Below are 13736 nucleotides of genomic sequence, written 5' to 3'. Positions count from 1 at the left end.
TGCACAAGCCCGAGCTGTGGCAGGGCCAAACCTGTGTCTGTCCTCTCTCCTTGCTGCTCCAGGGCCTCACCCCGCACAGCCAGCAGGGGATGTGGCCCCCCAAGGGGCGGCTTTGCAGGCCCGGGGCTCCACAGCTCCCGGGGAGAACAATGGCGCATCCCTGCCCCGGCCCCTCTCCCAGGGACAACAATGGCAGGAGCCAGAGTCGGAGCCGCCTGAGCTCATCTCCCCCCGAGAGCTTGGAGGGGGCTGGGGCAGGCGGGGGGCTGTGAGCTGTGTGACAAAGGCTCCCTCCCAGCCCGGCTCTCTGCCTTGCACGAGTGGCCTCGCTCCCACCCAGCCATCTGCACCCACCCCAGGGGACGCCGGGCGGGAGGGACACAGCAGCAGCATTTTGGGGATTCGGAGAGCCCCCCTTGGCTCCTGCCGGACCCTGGCGCTGCTGCCTCATGGGTTGGATCTCCCCACTGCAGACTGGCCGCCAGATCCCCCCCTCCAGCTGCTTTGTGTCTCGGTGTGCCAGGGCATTGTCTGTGAGGGAGAGACCCGGCGAGGCAGCCCGAGGTCACGAGCATCTCCCCAGCACCCTCCCTGTGCCGCTGGCCCAGGAGGAGGAAGCAGCTTCTGCTCCGTGGCACCCGGGGCATCACGCCCCGGAACCGGGGCCCACCAGCCCGTTTCCCCCTTGCTCTAAAAACCCTGTGGGGCTAAGTCTGTGCCCTTGCTGGGAACTGAGTGGTTGGGCAGAGGGAATCCCTGGGGGAGGAATGGTCCAACCTTGTTATTAGCCATCAGAGAGTCTCGGTATTAGACATCACTGAGTCTCCACGGGCAGCTGCAGCTTTGACGCTTGGCTCCCAAGGAGAACTCGGCCCATCCGTTCCCTGCCCACGGACTGACTTTGACCCCGGTGACGGGTCACGAGGAGGGGGAGAGGTGTCCGGTCTGTCCCCTCCCCACGGTCCGTGGACGGCAAGTCGCCCCAGCCCTGCCTGAAGCGGCGGCAGAGCCGGGACCCCAGCAGGGGCTGAGACGCCCCCGGTGGGCTGATACCGAAATTAGAGGACGGCGAGTCGGGATCTCGGGAGTGGGATCCGAAACGAGGGGGTAGGGGCTGGGACCCCTGGTACAGGACTGAAATCCGGGGGCAAGTACCGGGACCCCCCGCGGGAGCAGGTGCCGGTACCGCCAGGGCAAGGGCCGTGGCCGTTGCCGGGGCCGTTGCCGGGGCCAGACCGGTCCCTGCCCGGTCCCTGCCCCTGCCAGGCTCCACCCCGGGCGGTGCGGGATAAAACTTGGGGCACCTCCCCGGCAGCTCCGCGTCAGGGCTGCGCTCGGACCGGCTGCAGCACTCAGGAGGTGACAGCGCCGACCACCACCTCCCCCCGGGACGTTTCTGGGGTATCTCTCCCTCTTTCTGCCGCCGGAGGCAGCTGAGCTCCCGCTGCGCCGGGATCCGCGGGGCCGTGCTCGGTGAGTGGAGCCGCGCCGAGCTGGAGGGGGCCCGGGTCGGGCTGCAGGGGGATCTGCGGACCGGGACCGCGCTCTCTCGGTTGCTTTCCCCGGAGCGGGAGGGGTGGCCCCGCTTCCCCGGGGCTCGCGGTGGGGGACGCACGGCAGAGCCCCTCTTGGGTTGTTCGGGAGCTATGCTCACCCTCAGAGACCCTCCGTGTCCTCGGTCACCTGGAGCTTTGCCTGCCTCCGGGGAACGGGAGCTGGATCGGTTCTCCTCGCTCCAGCTGTCGGGACCCCGGTGCGCCCGCCCGGCTCCCGCTGCGTCCCGAGGAGCGGCTTCTCGCTCCCGAGACCCGGCGTTCCCGCGTTGGGGGGGGGGGGCTGCCCGGGTGGGGGCTCTCCCTCCCCGTGGGCGGGCAGCCTACCGGGCCGCCCGGTCTCTCGGTAAGGACCACCCGGTGTCTCGGTAAGGGCTCCCCGGCGCGCCGCCGGTGCGGCCCCCGCGGCCCCCCCGGGCTCAGGAGGCGCAGCGGGGCCGGCAGAGGGCGCCCGCGCTTTGCTGACTCATAGCCCCCCCGGTGCGGGCGCCGGGACGGGGCCCCGGGGCTGCGGGGTGCCCGTTCCACCCCCCGGGCGGCGGCAGGCGGGGCCGGGGCCGCTGGGGTGGAGGTTCCAGCTGCGGGAGTCGGGGGAGCAAGAGCTTGCTGGGGGGTACGGGGGGCTCAACCCCTCATCGGGACAGTTTCCCGTAGCTGTAACGGCGTCACCGGGAGGGTGACCGGGCGGGTGCGTGTGACCGGGCGGGTGTGACCGGCCGCGGGTGACTGTGCGTGTCCTCCCCGCCCTTTCCGCCTTTGTATCCCGGCGTCACTCGGCTCCGGGGGCTCCGGCTCCCGCCCGGCCCCGCGGGCAGTCACCTCCCGCCGCGGCCTCCTCCGGTGCGGGGGCCGCTCACCGCCCCCGCCGCGGCGCTCCGGGCCGGCGCCTAGCCCGTGTCCCGCGTTCACCCCTCCGCGGTGCCCGGGCCTCGCACGCCAAGCCCATCGGCTCCCCAGCGAGGGGCGGCCCGGCGGGTGCCCGGTGCTGCCGGAGCCCGGCCGGACCCCCGAGCCCCCCGCGCCCCTTTGTTGTGCGCCGGGATTATGAATGGCTCCAGGCGCGGCGCGAGGGCGCGCGGGGGGCGGGGCCGGGGGCGGGGCCTGGCGGGCGCGTGGGCGGGAGGAATCCGGCCGGACCGCCCCGCCCACCGGGCCACGTGGGGAAGCTGCGCCCGCCTCCCATTGGCCGCCGCCGCGGATGTCTGGGCGCTCGGCGCGCTCCCATTGGCCGCGGCCGCCGGAGGAGCCGGAGTGAATGAGGGCGAGGCCCCGCCCGCGGGACGTTGCTACATTGTAACTTCCCTCCCCCCCCGGTGCTCCCACGGCAGCGCGAGCGGCGGCCGGTTCGGCGGGTCCGGCCCCAGAGAAGGGGGAGCGAGGCGGCCTCCCCGCCCCTCGCCGCGGCCTCGGGCCTCACCCCGCCCCCAGACACCTCGCACCGAGAGCACAGAGCGGCGGCGAGGAGAAAGAAAGGAGGCGGCAGGCAGGGGCAGGCAGCGCCGTTTCCACCGCTCCCCCCGCCCCTTCCCGCGGCAGCCACCGGAGCGGGGCGAGAACGGGAGATTTTATATTTTTTATTTTTATAAATATATATATTTTATTTTCTCCATCCGGACCGCGGAAGGCACGGCCGGTGCAGCCCTGCTTGGGGAACCCCCTCCTAGCCGCCCCCCGCCTCCTCCCGGCCCCCGCCCGAGGCCTCGCCGCGCAGCCGGAGCTCCCGTGGGTCCCGCCGGGCGTGTGGCGGAGCGGGCCTCGCTCCCTCCTTTGTCCGTTCCCCCCGCCCCCCCCCCCCCCCCGCCGCGTCCCCCCGTCGCCCGCCGACCCGGCCCCCCGCTGCCCCCGCAGGTCGGCGGATGGACCCGCAGCCCGGCGCCAGGAGCTGCAGCCGCGGGGCTCCCGCCTGCGAGGTGGGGCCACCCGAGCCCCCCATGAACCTCTACATCCACACCACCACCGGCACCCGCTATGAGCTCTCGGTGCCCGCCGAGGAGACGGTGGAGGGGCTGAAGCGGCGGCTGTCCCAGCGCCTCAAGGTGCCCAAGGAGCGTCTGGCGCTGCTGCACAAAGAGAGGTACGGCACGGCTCGGGAGGCCCGGGGTCCCCAGCCCCCGACAGCGGGGCTGGGCGCGGGGGCGGCCCCCTCGTACCGGGCTCGGCACCGCACAAAGGCTCCCGCCCCCTCCCCCTTCCCGGCCCCATTCCTGTGCGGGGCGGGGGGCGGGGGGGGGGCAGCCCGGGGGGCCGCGGGGGGGGGGAGCGGGGGCCGGGCCGGAGGGAGGGAAGGAGAGGGGGGGGCTCCGGGGCGGAGGGAGGGAGGGGGCGCAGGGCCGGGCCGGGGGGGCGGCCGCCGCCCCCTCGCCCGGCCCTGCCGGGGCCCCTTGGGGGGCGGCGGGGCCCGGCCGTGCCCCGGCCCTTTGTTCTGGGCTCAGCCCCGGCGGCGGCGCGGCCCGGCCCCCCCTGAGCCCCCAGCGCCGGAGGCGGCGGGGGGGCCTTTGTCTGCGGGGGGCCGGGGCCGGGGGGCTGCGCACCCCCCGCGTGGAGCGGGGCCCGCGTGGGGCCGGGCCGGGAGTAACTTGGAGAGTCTTTCCTGGATCAGGGAGGAAGCTGGGGGGGACACACGGGGACACCACATCCATCTGCCGGCATCCGCGGGGTTGAGGGAACACGTTCCCAGTGCTGCCTCCCCCACCTACACTGGTCCCAACTTCTCTCTAACCGCCCCCCCCCCCGGGGCAGGTTTCCTGTGCCACGAACCCCGTGCTCCCACCCCCCCCCCACAACTAAGCTCTCCTCTGGCTCCCTCAGCACTGCCCCGTGCCCAGGACAGGGCTGCCCCACACCGTGCATTCCCCCGGGGGGCAGCTGAGCAGTGAGGTGCCAGGGTTCCCTCCTACCTGCAAAGGCTTGGAATTTCCTGGGTTAGGGGTGCTTGGGGGGCTGTTGATACTCTGGGAGCAGCCAGACTTGCAGCTGGTGTCCCCCTCTCATGTGTAGCTTCTGGGGGGGCTGCCTGACCTGCACTGACCCTGCTTTTGGTATCTTCCCTCACAGCCGCCTCAGCTCTGGCAAGCTGCAGGACCTGGGGGTCGTGGAAGGCAGCAAGTTGACATTGGTGCCCACCGTGGAGGCCGGCTTGATGGTGAGTGGCCTTTTCCTGCTGCTCCCTCCATCCCTCCCACTCGTCCCTGTCTATTATTAAAGCCCCGGGCAAGGATGAGGATGTGATGTGCTGGCAGCCCCGCGGCTCTGCTGCCCCAGCTCTCTCTGAGGAGGCAGCGCTGGGTTGGGCACGGCAGCAGGTTTAGTATTTCACTCCTTTCTCAGGGCTTGTGTAGAAATAGTGGAAGTGACATGTCATCCCTCCCTCCTGCTGCGGACGCCCCCTCCTTCGCTGCATTTGTAACGTTAATCCCCCCCTCCTCCTTTTTTTTCCAGTCCCAGGCGTCCAGACCAGAACAGTCGGTGATGCAAGCTCTGGAAAGCTTAACTGAAACTCAGGTGAGGGGCTGGATGCCGGGGCAGGATGGAGACAAAGGCGGAGGGCGGGTGGGGAAGGACAGCTGCAGCCTGACTTTGCTTCCCCTCCCAAAAGCTTTGGCGTTGGTGCCTCGCTGAGGTTTCACCTTCAGCAGGGCTGGGAGCGCTGAGGGTGGTGCCCGGGGCGGGCACCGTCACCCTGAGCAGCACCGGGCTCGGGGAGGTCCCACGCCGCAGCCCAAACAAGCCGGGAGCTGGGGAGGTGAAATGACTCACTCAAGGTCACGCTGCAGGTCGGTGGCAGAGCCGGGCAGCTCAGAGCCCTGCCCGGGGGTGTGGGGCTGCAGCCCCCCCCAAACTGCCCACCCTGGGGTGCAGGGTTAGGGCTGCCCATCTGATGGATGTTAAGGAGGCTGGCAGGGCCGCGCTGGGAGCTCGTGGGGCTGCAGAGCCCGGCTTCCCCCCCATCGCCAAAAGGGTTCTTCCCCCTTTCCTTGGAGCCGTCCTTGGGGGGCGCAGATTGGCCCTGCCGAGGTGTTCTGACCCTCTCCTTGTTCCTTGCTCCGTGGCCTTGTGCTGGGGCGCCGGCTGCCAAGGAAGGGGCGCGGAAGGGGCCAAGTGGGCGGCGTTGGCGGGGCCGTGCTTGAATCGCTGTGGAGTTGTTGGAGGGGTGGGAAGTGGGTGGCTGGGGGGGTCCTCACTGCTGGGGGGGGGGTCTCAGCTGCGGGGCGGAAGCGTTCCCAGGGTGGGAGAGCCGTGGGTGAGCCGTGGGTGCGTGCGCAGCCGCCAGCTCCTGCCGCGAAGGTGGAATTTACCCCCAGCCGCGCAGGCCCCGCTCCTTTGTTTTCTGTCTCTGTTACTGCTGTGAAACTCTTTCCTTCCTTTTTCTGGCCGATGCTGCAGCTTCGGGTTTTTTAAGGGTTGGGTTTTTGAGGGTTTTTATAAACCCACCTTGTTAAATTCTGGGAAGGGACTGAGCCCCATGCAGTGCCAGGGATCAGAGAAGGGGCTGGTGGGGGGCACTTCTGTGCCCCCCATGGGGATGTGGCGAGGGCCAGGCTGCCCTGACCACAGGGACTGACCCACAGTGCCATTGGCTGCCCGGGGTGACCTTGAGTTTTGGGAGCTGGTTTAACCCCATGGGGTCTGGGGGAGTGAGCTTGGACTGGCGCCACAGTGGATCCCCGGTGCCAGAGGCTGCTGGGGTCCCATGGAAGGGTCTGTGCCCCCATCCCAGCCGGGGTGCAGAGCTGTGGGAGGGGGCTGGTTCTGACAGCCTGGCCTGGGGGGTCACAGTGCACCTCCTGCCCTCAGGGCTGCAGGTATTTCTGACAGGGCTGCACAGCTCTGCTCTGGTGTGGGCAGGGAGATGTGGTGGACTGGGGAGCCAGGAGCCCGTGGAGCTCAGGGTACCCCCCTGCACAGGGCTGTGGCCCCCCCAGACCAAGCACAGCAGGTGGAGGAGGGTGGGTGGGCTACGGTCTGGCACTGGCTGTGGGAAGCGGCTCCGCACCTCCCTGCCCACCGCAGGTTCCTCCGGTTGGTGATTCAGGAAGCCAGGGCTGAGCAGGAGGAACCGCCAGCACCTGGGGGGCGGCGGGGGGGCAGGAAACCACTCCTCCCATTCATGCTTTGCTGGGCTCTGCCTGCGTCACGCAGCCTCCGGAGCACGGGGAGAGCTGAGCTGCTTCCTCTGGGGGTGGTGGGGGGGCCGGGGCGCTGCCACCCCCTCCCCAGCCTTTGGGGAAGTGGCTGCTGGGCACGGGGGCTTCCTGGAAATGCTCCTGCACTTCCTTCCTCCCCACATGGCTGCCCCCGCTTTCCAGGGATGGCAAGCGTTCGGTCCCACTGCCTCTTCCTTCCCCAATCCCTCTGCCCAGGAGCGCTGAGGAGGAGGAACAGAGGAGGGGGATGACACATCCTGCTCTTCCTGGGCAGGAGGAATGTGGCTGGGGGGCTCTGTCCCTCTGCCCCCTTGGCACAGACACAGGTGGCTGGTTGGGGGCACAGCTGTGCCCGGCTAGACACCCCGCAGGGGCTTGGGAGGGGGTGCATTTCCTGTTCCCCCTACTCATCCTTGCCCTGGCCTTGCCTTTGCCATCTGGATCTCCCGGGATGGTTTCCTGGTGCCTGTTTGGGGGTGCTGCCTTCTCCATCCGGGGCAGGGGCTCGTTGGGGGCTCTCTGCCAGCCCAGTGTTGGGGGCCTGGGGGTGTCTGGGGCTGGGGGCCGGGGTGACGCGGGGCCAGGCGTGGAGCGAGGCGGGAATGCAGCGTTCTCTGAGTCATCGGCGTTTCTGAGAAGCAGCTGGGAGACACTTGCCCCATCCCTGCGGGCCCCGAGCCCGGTACAGTGCAGCTGAGTCCCCCAGGGCTCGGCAGGGTCCCAGGGGACCCCTAGGTACGGGGACTTCGGGGGGCTCAGCGGCCCCAGCCCCCTCGGCGAGGCTGTCCCGGCCCCCGCGGCGGAGCCGGCTGGGAGGGACGGGGTCCTCCCGGCGTGGGCGGCCGAGCGGGCGGCTGGGTGGGACGTGTTTGCATTGGAGCGGGCTGGTTTCGCCGGGGGGGGGAGGTTGGCAGCGGCGTGGGGGCGGGTGCTGGGAGCCCTGGGGCTGGGGCGCCGCGGGGACCGGGCCGGCTCCGTGCCACGGCCCAGCCCGGGGGTGCCGCGGAAGGCGCTGGGACCCCCGCGCGTGGGGATGGAGGGGGGTTCTTGGTGCTGCTGGGAAGCGCCGGCAGCGCGAGCCTGGCCGGGTTTGGGGTGCTCTGGTTTCTCCCGGTGCTGGCGAAGGGTCAGGCAGGGCAGGGGTGAGTCAGAGGGAGCGGGAGGCGGCCGCGGGGCCGGCTGACGTCAGGGGGCCCCGGGGTGGTGCGCGGGGCTCCCCCCGGGCACACCTGGGTGCAGAGCCGGGCCTGGAGGAGGCTGGGATGGGGCTGTGAAAGACCCAGCTCAGGAGCCCAGTGTGGGAGCAGGACCCAGCTGGGTCCCCTTTCCACGCTTTAGTGAATGTGCCTGGACCTGGTGTTGAGGTCTGTGGGGTCCCTGTGTGAAATGTACCCCCTAAGTGGCTCAGAGAACAGAAGCAGCACGGCTGGGGTGGCCCAGCAGCCGTGGAGGGGGCTCCACACAGGGGCCGGAGGTGGCCGGAGCTGGGATGGGGCCAAGCAGTGCAGATGGGGCTGCCAGCCTGGCATGAGGCCATCCAGGCTGCTATGGGAAGGGAAACTGAGGCAGGATGGGGAGGGGGGGGGGGGGCTGGGGTGCATTCAGCGCCGGTGCTCCGTTTGCGCACACGCGTGTGCACACGTGTGCCCATGTGCACACCCGCTGTCCTCTCCCGCCCCCTCGCCCCGTAACCTCCGTGTCCAGAGCTGCAGCGTCTCCTTCCCGCCCACCCCTTCCTCTGCAGCCTCCGCCTGACACGCTCGGGGCTTTGCTGCTGGTATTTTTAAAGCTGCTTTTCCCACGGCTTCTCAGAACCGGCCCCCGCGGCAGCGGGGCGTGGGGGAGCGGGGCCGGGGTTGGGGGGGCCCTGGGGGGCCCCGCTCTGCAGCACTGGGCGCAGGGCACTGCTGGGCCCACGGGGGACCCCCTCGATGGCTGCACCCCAAAGATGCCATAGGATGTGGGTGGGTGATATCAGGACCTGCACGTGACAGGCTGGGAAAGCCGGGCCCTGCATGCCCTGGAATAGGGAGGGGGGTGTAGGGTGGAAGCGGGGGCATCATCCCCAAAAACCCATCTGGGCTGGCAGGGGTGAGAGGCACAGCCCCCCTGCAGCACATATGACGGCAAGGGGGGAGCTCACGGCCGTCCCAGCCCCCCCCTAGAATGTGGGGCAGTGCTTGGGGGGCTCCCCTGTTCCCTGCCACGGCTGCCAAGTGATTTATGTGACTGGGGGGAGGCTGAGGGGTGTGAGCTGGGGGTGGCAGGTGTTGGGCATTGGGGGCCCCCACAGCTGCAGCCTGGGGAAGGTCAGGCCCTGGCTCTTGTCTCCACGCTGCAGCTGCTCCGTCACCTGCCGGAGCTGGAGCCTCCGGGCTGGGCAGGGCCTGTCCCCCACCCCCAGCTGCCTTGAGCGGGGGGGAGGAGGGCAGGTGGGCTGCACTGCCTGAGTCACAGCGGTGGGCACGCAGGGACCCGGCATGTCCTCACGTGCCCCCTCCTCTGTGCGAGCAGGGGCACCCCCTCGAGCTGGGGGGGACACCCCTCCCGCTGGCCGGAGCAGCAGTGCTGGCCCTTGGCCAGGCGTGCGGCTCTGGGCAGTCCCAGCTGCGGCCCGTGCCCGTCCCTGCCCGCCAGGACCAGCGCCGGGGAGGGCGGCCAGGCAAGCACAGCCACTCAGCGGTGGGGAATAAAGGGCAGGAAGGGCAGAAGGAAGAAAAATACCCCCCGGCACCGTCAGCTGACGGAGCTGGCACCGGGCTGGGGTCGCGTGGGGACGGCAGCTGGACTTGCCTGCCAGCCTGGCATGGGTGAGGGCCTGGGAGGGGTTGTGGGAGGGAGTCACCCCTTCTCTGCCTCAGTGACCCATCCCTATGGCCAAGGGAACTTGTAGGGGCAACCACCGTGCTGCTGCTTGTGCCATGGCTGATGAGAGTCCCTTCTCTCTCTCCCCAGGTCAACGACTTCTTGTCAGGCCGGTCCCCGCTGACCCTGGCCCTGCGCGTGGGTGACCACATGATGTTCGTGCAGCTGCAGCTGGCGGCTCAGCAGAGCACCGGACAGCTCCAGCACCGGCACCTCATCGCCAGCCGCGGCGAGGCGGGGGCCAGCGCCAGCCCCCACTGCCGGACGCTGCACGGGGCCGGTGGCTCAGGCTTTGCCCGCATCCCCGTGGTGCCCACGTGCCAGCAGAGCCCGGCCCCCAGCCCCACGCCCGCCGCGCCGGCACCCCCCGTGTACTGTAACGCCCCTCACGCCGCTCCCGTCACCGCTGGGATGTTCCGGTCGCACGGGGCCAGCACGCAGACGGTGAACAGCAGCGTGGTCTCCTCCTGCTCAGAGGTGAGTCTGGGGGGCCTTTGGGAAAGGGAGGGGTGAAGCTGTGACTTTCCCAACTCAGCCATGGTCATGCCTGGCCCTCCCTCGATTTCCTCATATGTGGAAATGGGTTGTCCCCAGTCTGGTCTCCAGAATGTCCCCAGGTCCCAGGGAGGGGCTCAAGGACAGGGTGTAACCCAAGCTCTTACCCTGCCTGTCCCCATGGGTGGGCAGGAGCTGCTGCTGTTGCTTCCCTTTCCCCCTTGCACAGCAGGGCGGGGGGGGGCTGTCGGGACCCCCAGGGTGGTTCCTTGCATGCCAGGGAGAACTGGGACCGGTGCCTGCTGCATCTGCTCCCTGTCTGGGCTCTCCTGACCTGGCTCTTTGCGGGGTGGCAGAAGGTCAGGAGCAGGATCGTGTGCGAGGCTGATCCCACGTTTCTCCCCTCCAGGTGGACTGTGGTTCCCGCAGCAGCAGCTCCCCGGGCAGCAGTCCGGCCCCCTCGGCCCGATCCCGCAAGCCTGGGGCGGTCATCGAGAGCTTCGTCAACCACGCGCCTGGGGTCTTCTCAGGGACCTTCTCCGGTACGCGCTGCTGAACTTCCAGGGGGCCCTGGGGGGATGTTGGGGGTGACGGGGCTGTGGATCTGGGGGAGCTGATTGTCTCACACACCTCTTCCTCCACCCCCAGGCACTTTGCACCCCAACTGCCAGGACAGCAGCGGGCGGCCACGGCGGGACATCGGCACCATCCTGCAGATCCTCAATGACCTCCTCAGCGCCACGAGACACTACCAGGGCATGCCCCAGTCCCTGACACAGCTCCGCTGCCAGACGCAGTTCTCCTCCTCCTCCTCTTCCTCCTCCTCCTCGCCGCCTGCCTCTCCGGACCTCGCCACCAAAACTACCTCAGAGCCGCTGCCGGCGGCCGCCGCCCCCACCCTGCACCCCGTTGTCCAGTGCCAAAGCCAGATCCGGATGTGCAAGCCCAGTGGTGAGTCCGGCTGCCCTCGAGTAGAGAGGGGTTGGGGTTTGAGGTTGGTACCTCTTGGGGGTCCCTGGTCCATGGCTGGGATGAGCAGAGAGGGACTGGGAACTGGATGATTGACAGGTGTCAGTCGGGGGGGGCCGCATGTTTGGGGACAGTCAGCAGCCCTGGGGACTCAGTGAGGTCGCCCCACCCACCCTGCATTGTCATCTCTGCCAAACCCTGTGGGGTCAGAGCATCCCAGTGTGGGTGGGGATGCGGGGGAGTGGCTGCGGTGTCCTTGCTGCCCTGGGAGCTCAGGGCCTGTCCCTGCTGTGTGGGCAGAGGTTTTGGGGTCACCCAGACTCTGGCTCCCCCTTTCCAAACCCATCTCCCCAGATTGGGGATGAAGGTGGGCCTGGCTGGGGCATGGCAGCTGCTCCCCTGGCATTTTTGGGTGCACACCTGGGAGCCCTGGGGCCAGAAGGTGTCGCAGGCACCCGCGCTGGACCCCTGTGATTTGCTTAGAGGAAAGAAGTGAAACCACCGGTGCTGGCTCAGCCCCCTCGGGGTTTGCTCTCCTTTCTCTCCTTGCCAGGAGTGGTCCTGGTCCCTACAGGGGTTGGCTTCATGCTGGCTCCAGCCCCTGCTGGTGTGGCTGGGTCCTCCAGCCTCCAGCTCTGCTCTGGGCCAGGACCCCTCCCCACCCACCCAGGAGGATAGAAGAGGTGTTGTGTGGGGACCCTGCACCCCAAAAAAGGGCTGTAGGTCACTGGGGACCAGCCTGGTGCTGTGGTGGGCACTCTGTTTTTGGGATATCCAAGGGACCATGCCATGGGGGACAATGTGACCCCCCCCCAGGATGTGGGTCAGGCCACCCTCCCATAACCACCTCACCCTTTTCCTTTTGGAGAGCACCTGCTATGGGGGTGTCCATGTGCCTGTGCCATTGGGGGCTACCTGGTGTGGGCTATGCCCAGCCATGAATCCCCCACCATGGGATCCCCCACCAGGGAACCCCACCAGGGAACCCCAGCATGACCCATCCTCCTCCATTAAAAGGCGCACCCTGCCTGTTACAGGGATGTCCAAATATCCATGCCACACCTGCGGGGCTGGCATATCCTCCCCCCTGGCACTGCATGGCAACCCTCCGTGACCCCCTTTTCCCCTTTCCCCTTGCAGGGGACCGGCTGCGGCAGACGGAGAACCGGGCGACGCGCTGCAAGGTGGAGCGGCTGCAGCTGCTGCTGCAGCAGAAGCGGCTGCGGCGGAAGGCGCGGCGGGACGCGAGGGCTCCGTACCACTGGGTGCCCAACCGCAAGGCCGGGCGCACCAACAGCAACAGCAGCGTCTCCAGCGAGGGCAGCCTGGACCTGGACTTCGAGGACTCGGTCTGGAAGCCGGAGGTCAAGGCCGAGATGAAATCCGAGTTTGTCGTAGCATAGAGAGCCGGGGCCCCGGGGGACTGTGCCGGGGGGTCCCGCTCGCCGCCCCCGCTGTGGGGAGGCAGTGCTGGTGTCGCGGGCCGGGGCTCCTCGAGATTTGCTGTTTCCTGCGACCAGACGCCTTGGGCTGACCTGCGTGTCAAGGGGGAGCCTCCCACCCCCCTGCTCGGTTGGGTTTGGGGCGATGGGGGGGGAGCAGCAGGAGCTGCCCCCTCCCTGCAGCCTCCCCAGCTGGGGGGGGGGTCCAGGCACCCGGGGGGGGCCCTGGGGCGTATCGAAGCTGCTGCTTTGCTGTGAAGAGGGGCACAGCCGGGTGGGCTCTGGCCCCACCTTGTGCCATCCCCCCCGGCGCAGGCAGGAGGAGATGAAGTCTCTCTCGGAGGTGCTGGAGCCCCCCGGATTTGGGGGCCGTTTGTTTTCCTTCCCTTCTATATGTAGCATTGCTCGGCTGTGGGGCTGGGCCCCCCCGGGCAGCCGGGGGGACAACATGTGCCTGGGCCCCACCACCGCAGCCTGGGGAGGGGGGACGGGGGTGGGAGGGCTTTGTTTTTTTGGGAGGGGTGTTAATTTTGTTTGGGGAGGGAGAAGCCGAGGCGCCTTCCCTCTGCGGCCGAGCCCAACTTCCGAGTCGCTGGACTCCTTCCCACCCGCCGCTTGGGTGGTTGGATTTTTTTTTTCTTTTTTAACTTAAAAAAATAAAAAAAAAAAGAGAAGAAAAAAAAGGAAAAAAAAAAACCTGAATAAATAACCCCAAACTCGGTCCCAGCCACGGGGCTGGTATTTATAGACATTAATGACCCGACTGAGCCAATACTGACATAGTCTTCATAGGCCGTAGGATCCTTTTTCTTGTCCGACTTGGATTTTTTTCCGTCAGGATCTGTGCAAATAGAGCCCCCACGTGATGTGTTTTTTGTCTGTAAAAGTCTTTTTTTTTTTTTTTTTTTGTGTGTGTTTTGGGGAAAGGGGGGGCGGGGGGGAGAGCGAGGCTTTTTCGGTCTTTAATATTTTATTTTTTATTTTTGAAATAAATTTGGGCAGTCTGGACGCAATCGTTTCTGGTGTCAGGGTGGGAAGACAGGGGCTGCTTGGGCACCCCGTGGGTGTCAGGGGACATGGCACAGCCACAGGTGACCCATACCTGTGCACCCACCTGCTCAGCACTCACACCTGTGTTTGTACCTGCAGCGGGAGGAAGGAGGGGGGTGATGAGGCTTCTCCATCCTCCCTACAAGGGGAACAGGTCTGGGGTCTCCTCGAGGTGTTTCCAGCTCTCTCTGGGTGCCAGACCCCAGCCCTTGGGTGCT

The 13736-nt window shown here is 68.1% G+C and overlaps 1 protein-coding gene across 2 annotated transcripts; it reads left to right on the top strand.

The window, feature by feature from the left end:
• Nucleotides 1-1267: 1267 nt before the first annotated feature.
• MIDN (midnolin) lies at nucleotides 1268-13340 on the top strand. 2 transcript variants are annotated; one of them, XM_014259928.2, is made up of 8 exons: nucleotides 1268-1473; nucleotides 3402-3627; nucleotides 4608-4695; nucleotides 4992-5054; nucleotides 9653-10039; nucleotides 10467-10599; nucleotides 10706-11008; nucleotides 12167-13340. In XM_014259928.2, exons 2-8 carry the CDS (start codon nucleotides 3410-3412, stop codon nucleotides 12427-12429), a joined length of 1455 nt encoding a protein of 484 aa, XP_014115403.2. In that variant the 5' UTR covers nucleotides 1268-1473; nucleotides 3402-3409; the 3' UTR covers nucleotides 12430-13340. The 2 variants fall into 2 exon arrangements, with proteins under 2 accessions (XP_014115403.2, XP_087924004.1); XM_088067878.1 differs by lacking the exon at nucleotides 1268-1473 and adding an exon at nucleotides 2906-3275.
• The last annotated feature ends 396 nt before the right edge of the window (nucleotides 13341-13736 follow it).

The sequence above is a fragment of the Pseudopodoces humilis genome, chromosome 28 (assembly GCF_049639895.1).
Source record: "Pseudopodoces humilis isolate 2021_Gansu_Grassland_sample_001 chromosome 28, ASM4963989v1, whole genome shotgun sequence".
Classification (NCBI taxonomy): domain Eukaryota; kingdom Metazoa; phylum Chordata; class Aves; order Passeriformes; family Paridae; genus Pseudopodoces; species Pseudopodoces humilis.
Note: the sequence above shows the minus strand (reverse complement) of the source record. Positions and strands in the feature narration are given on the sequence as shown.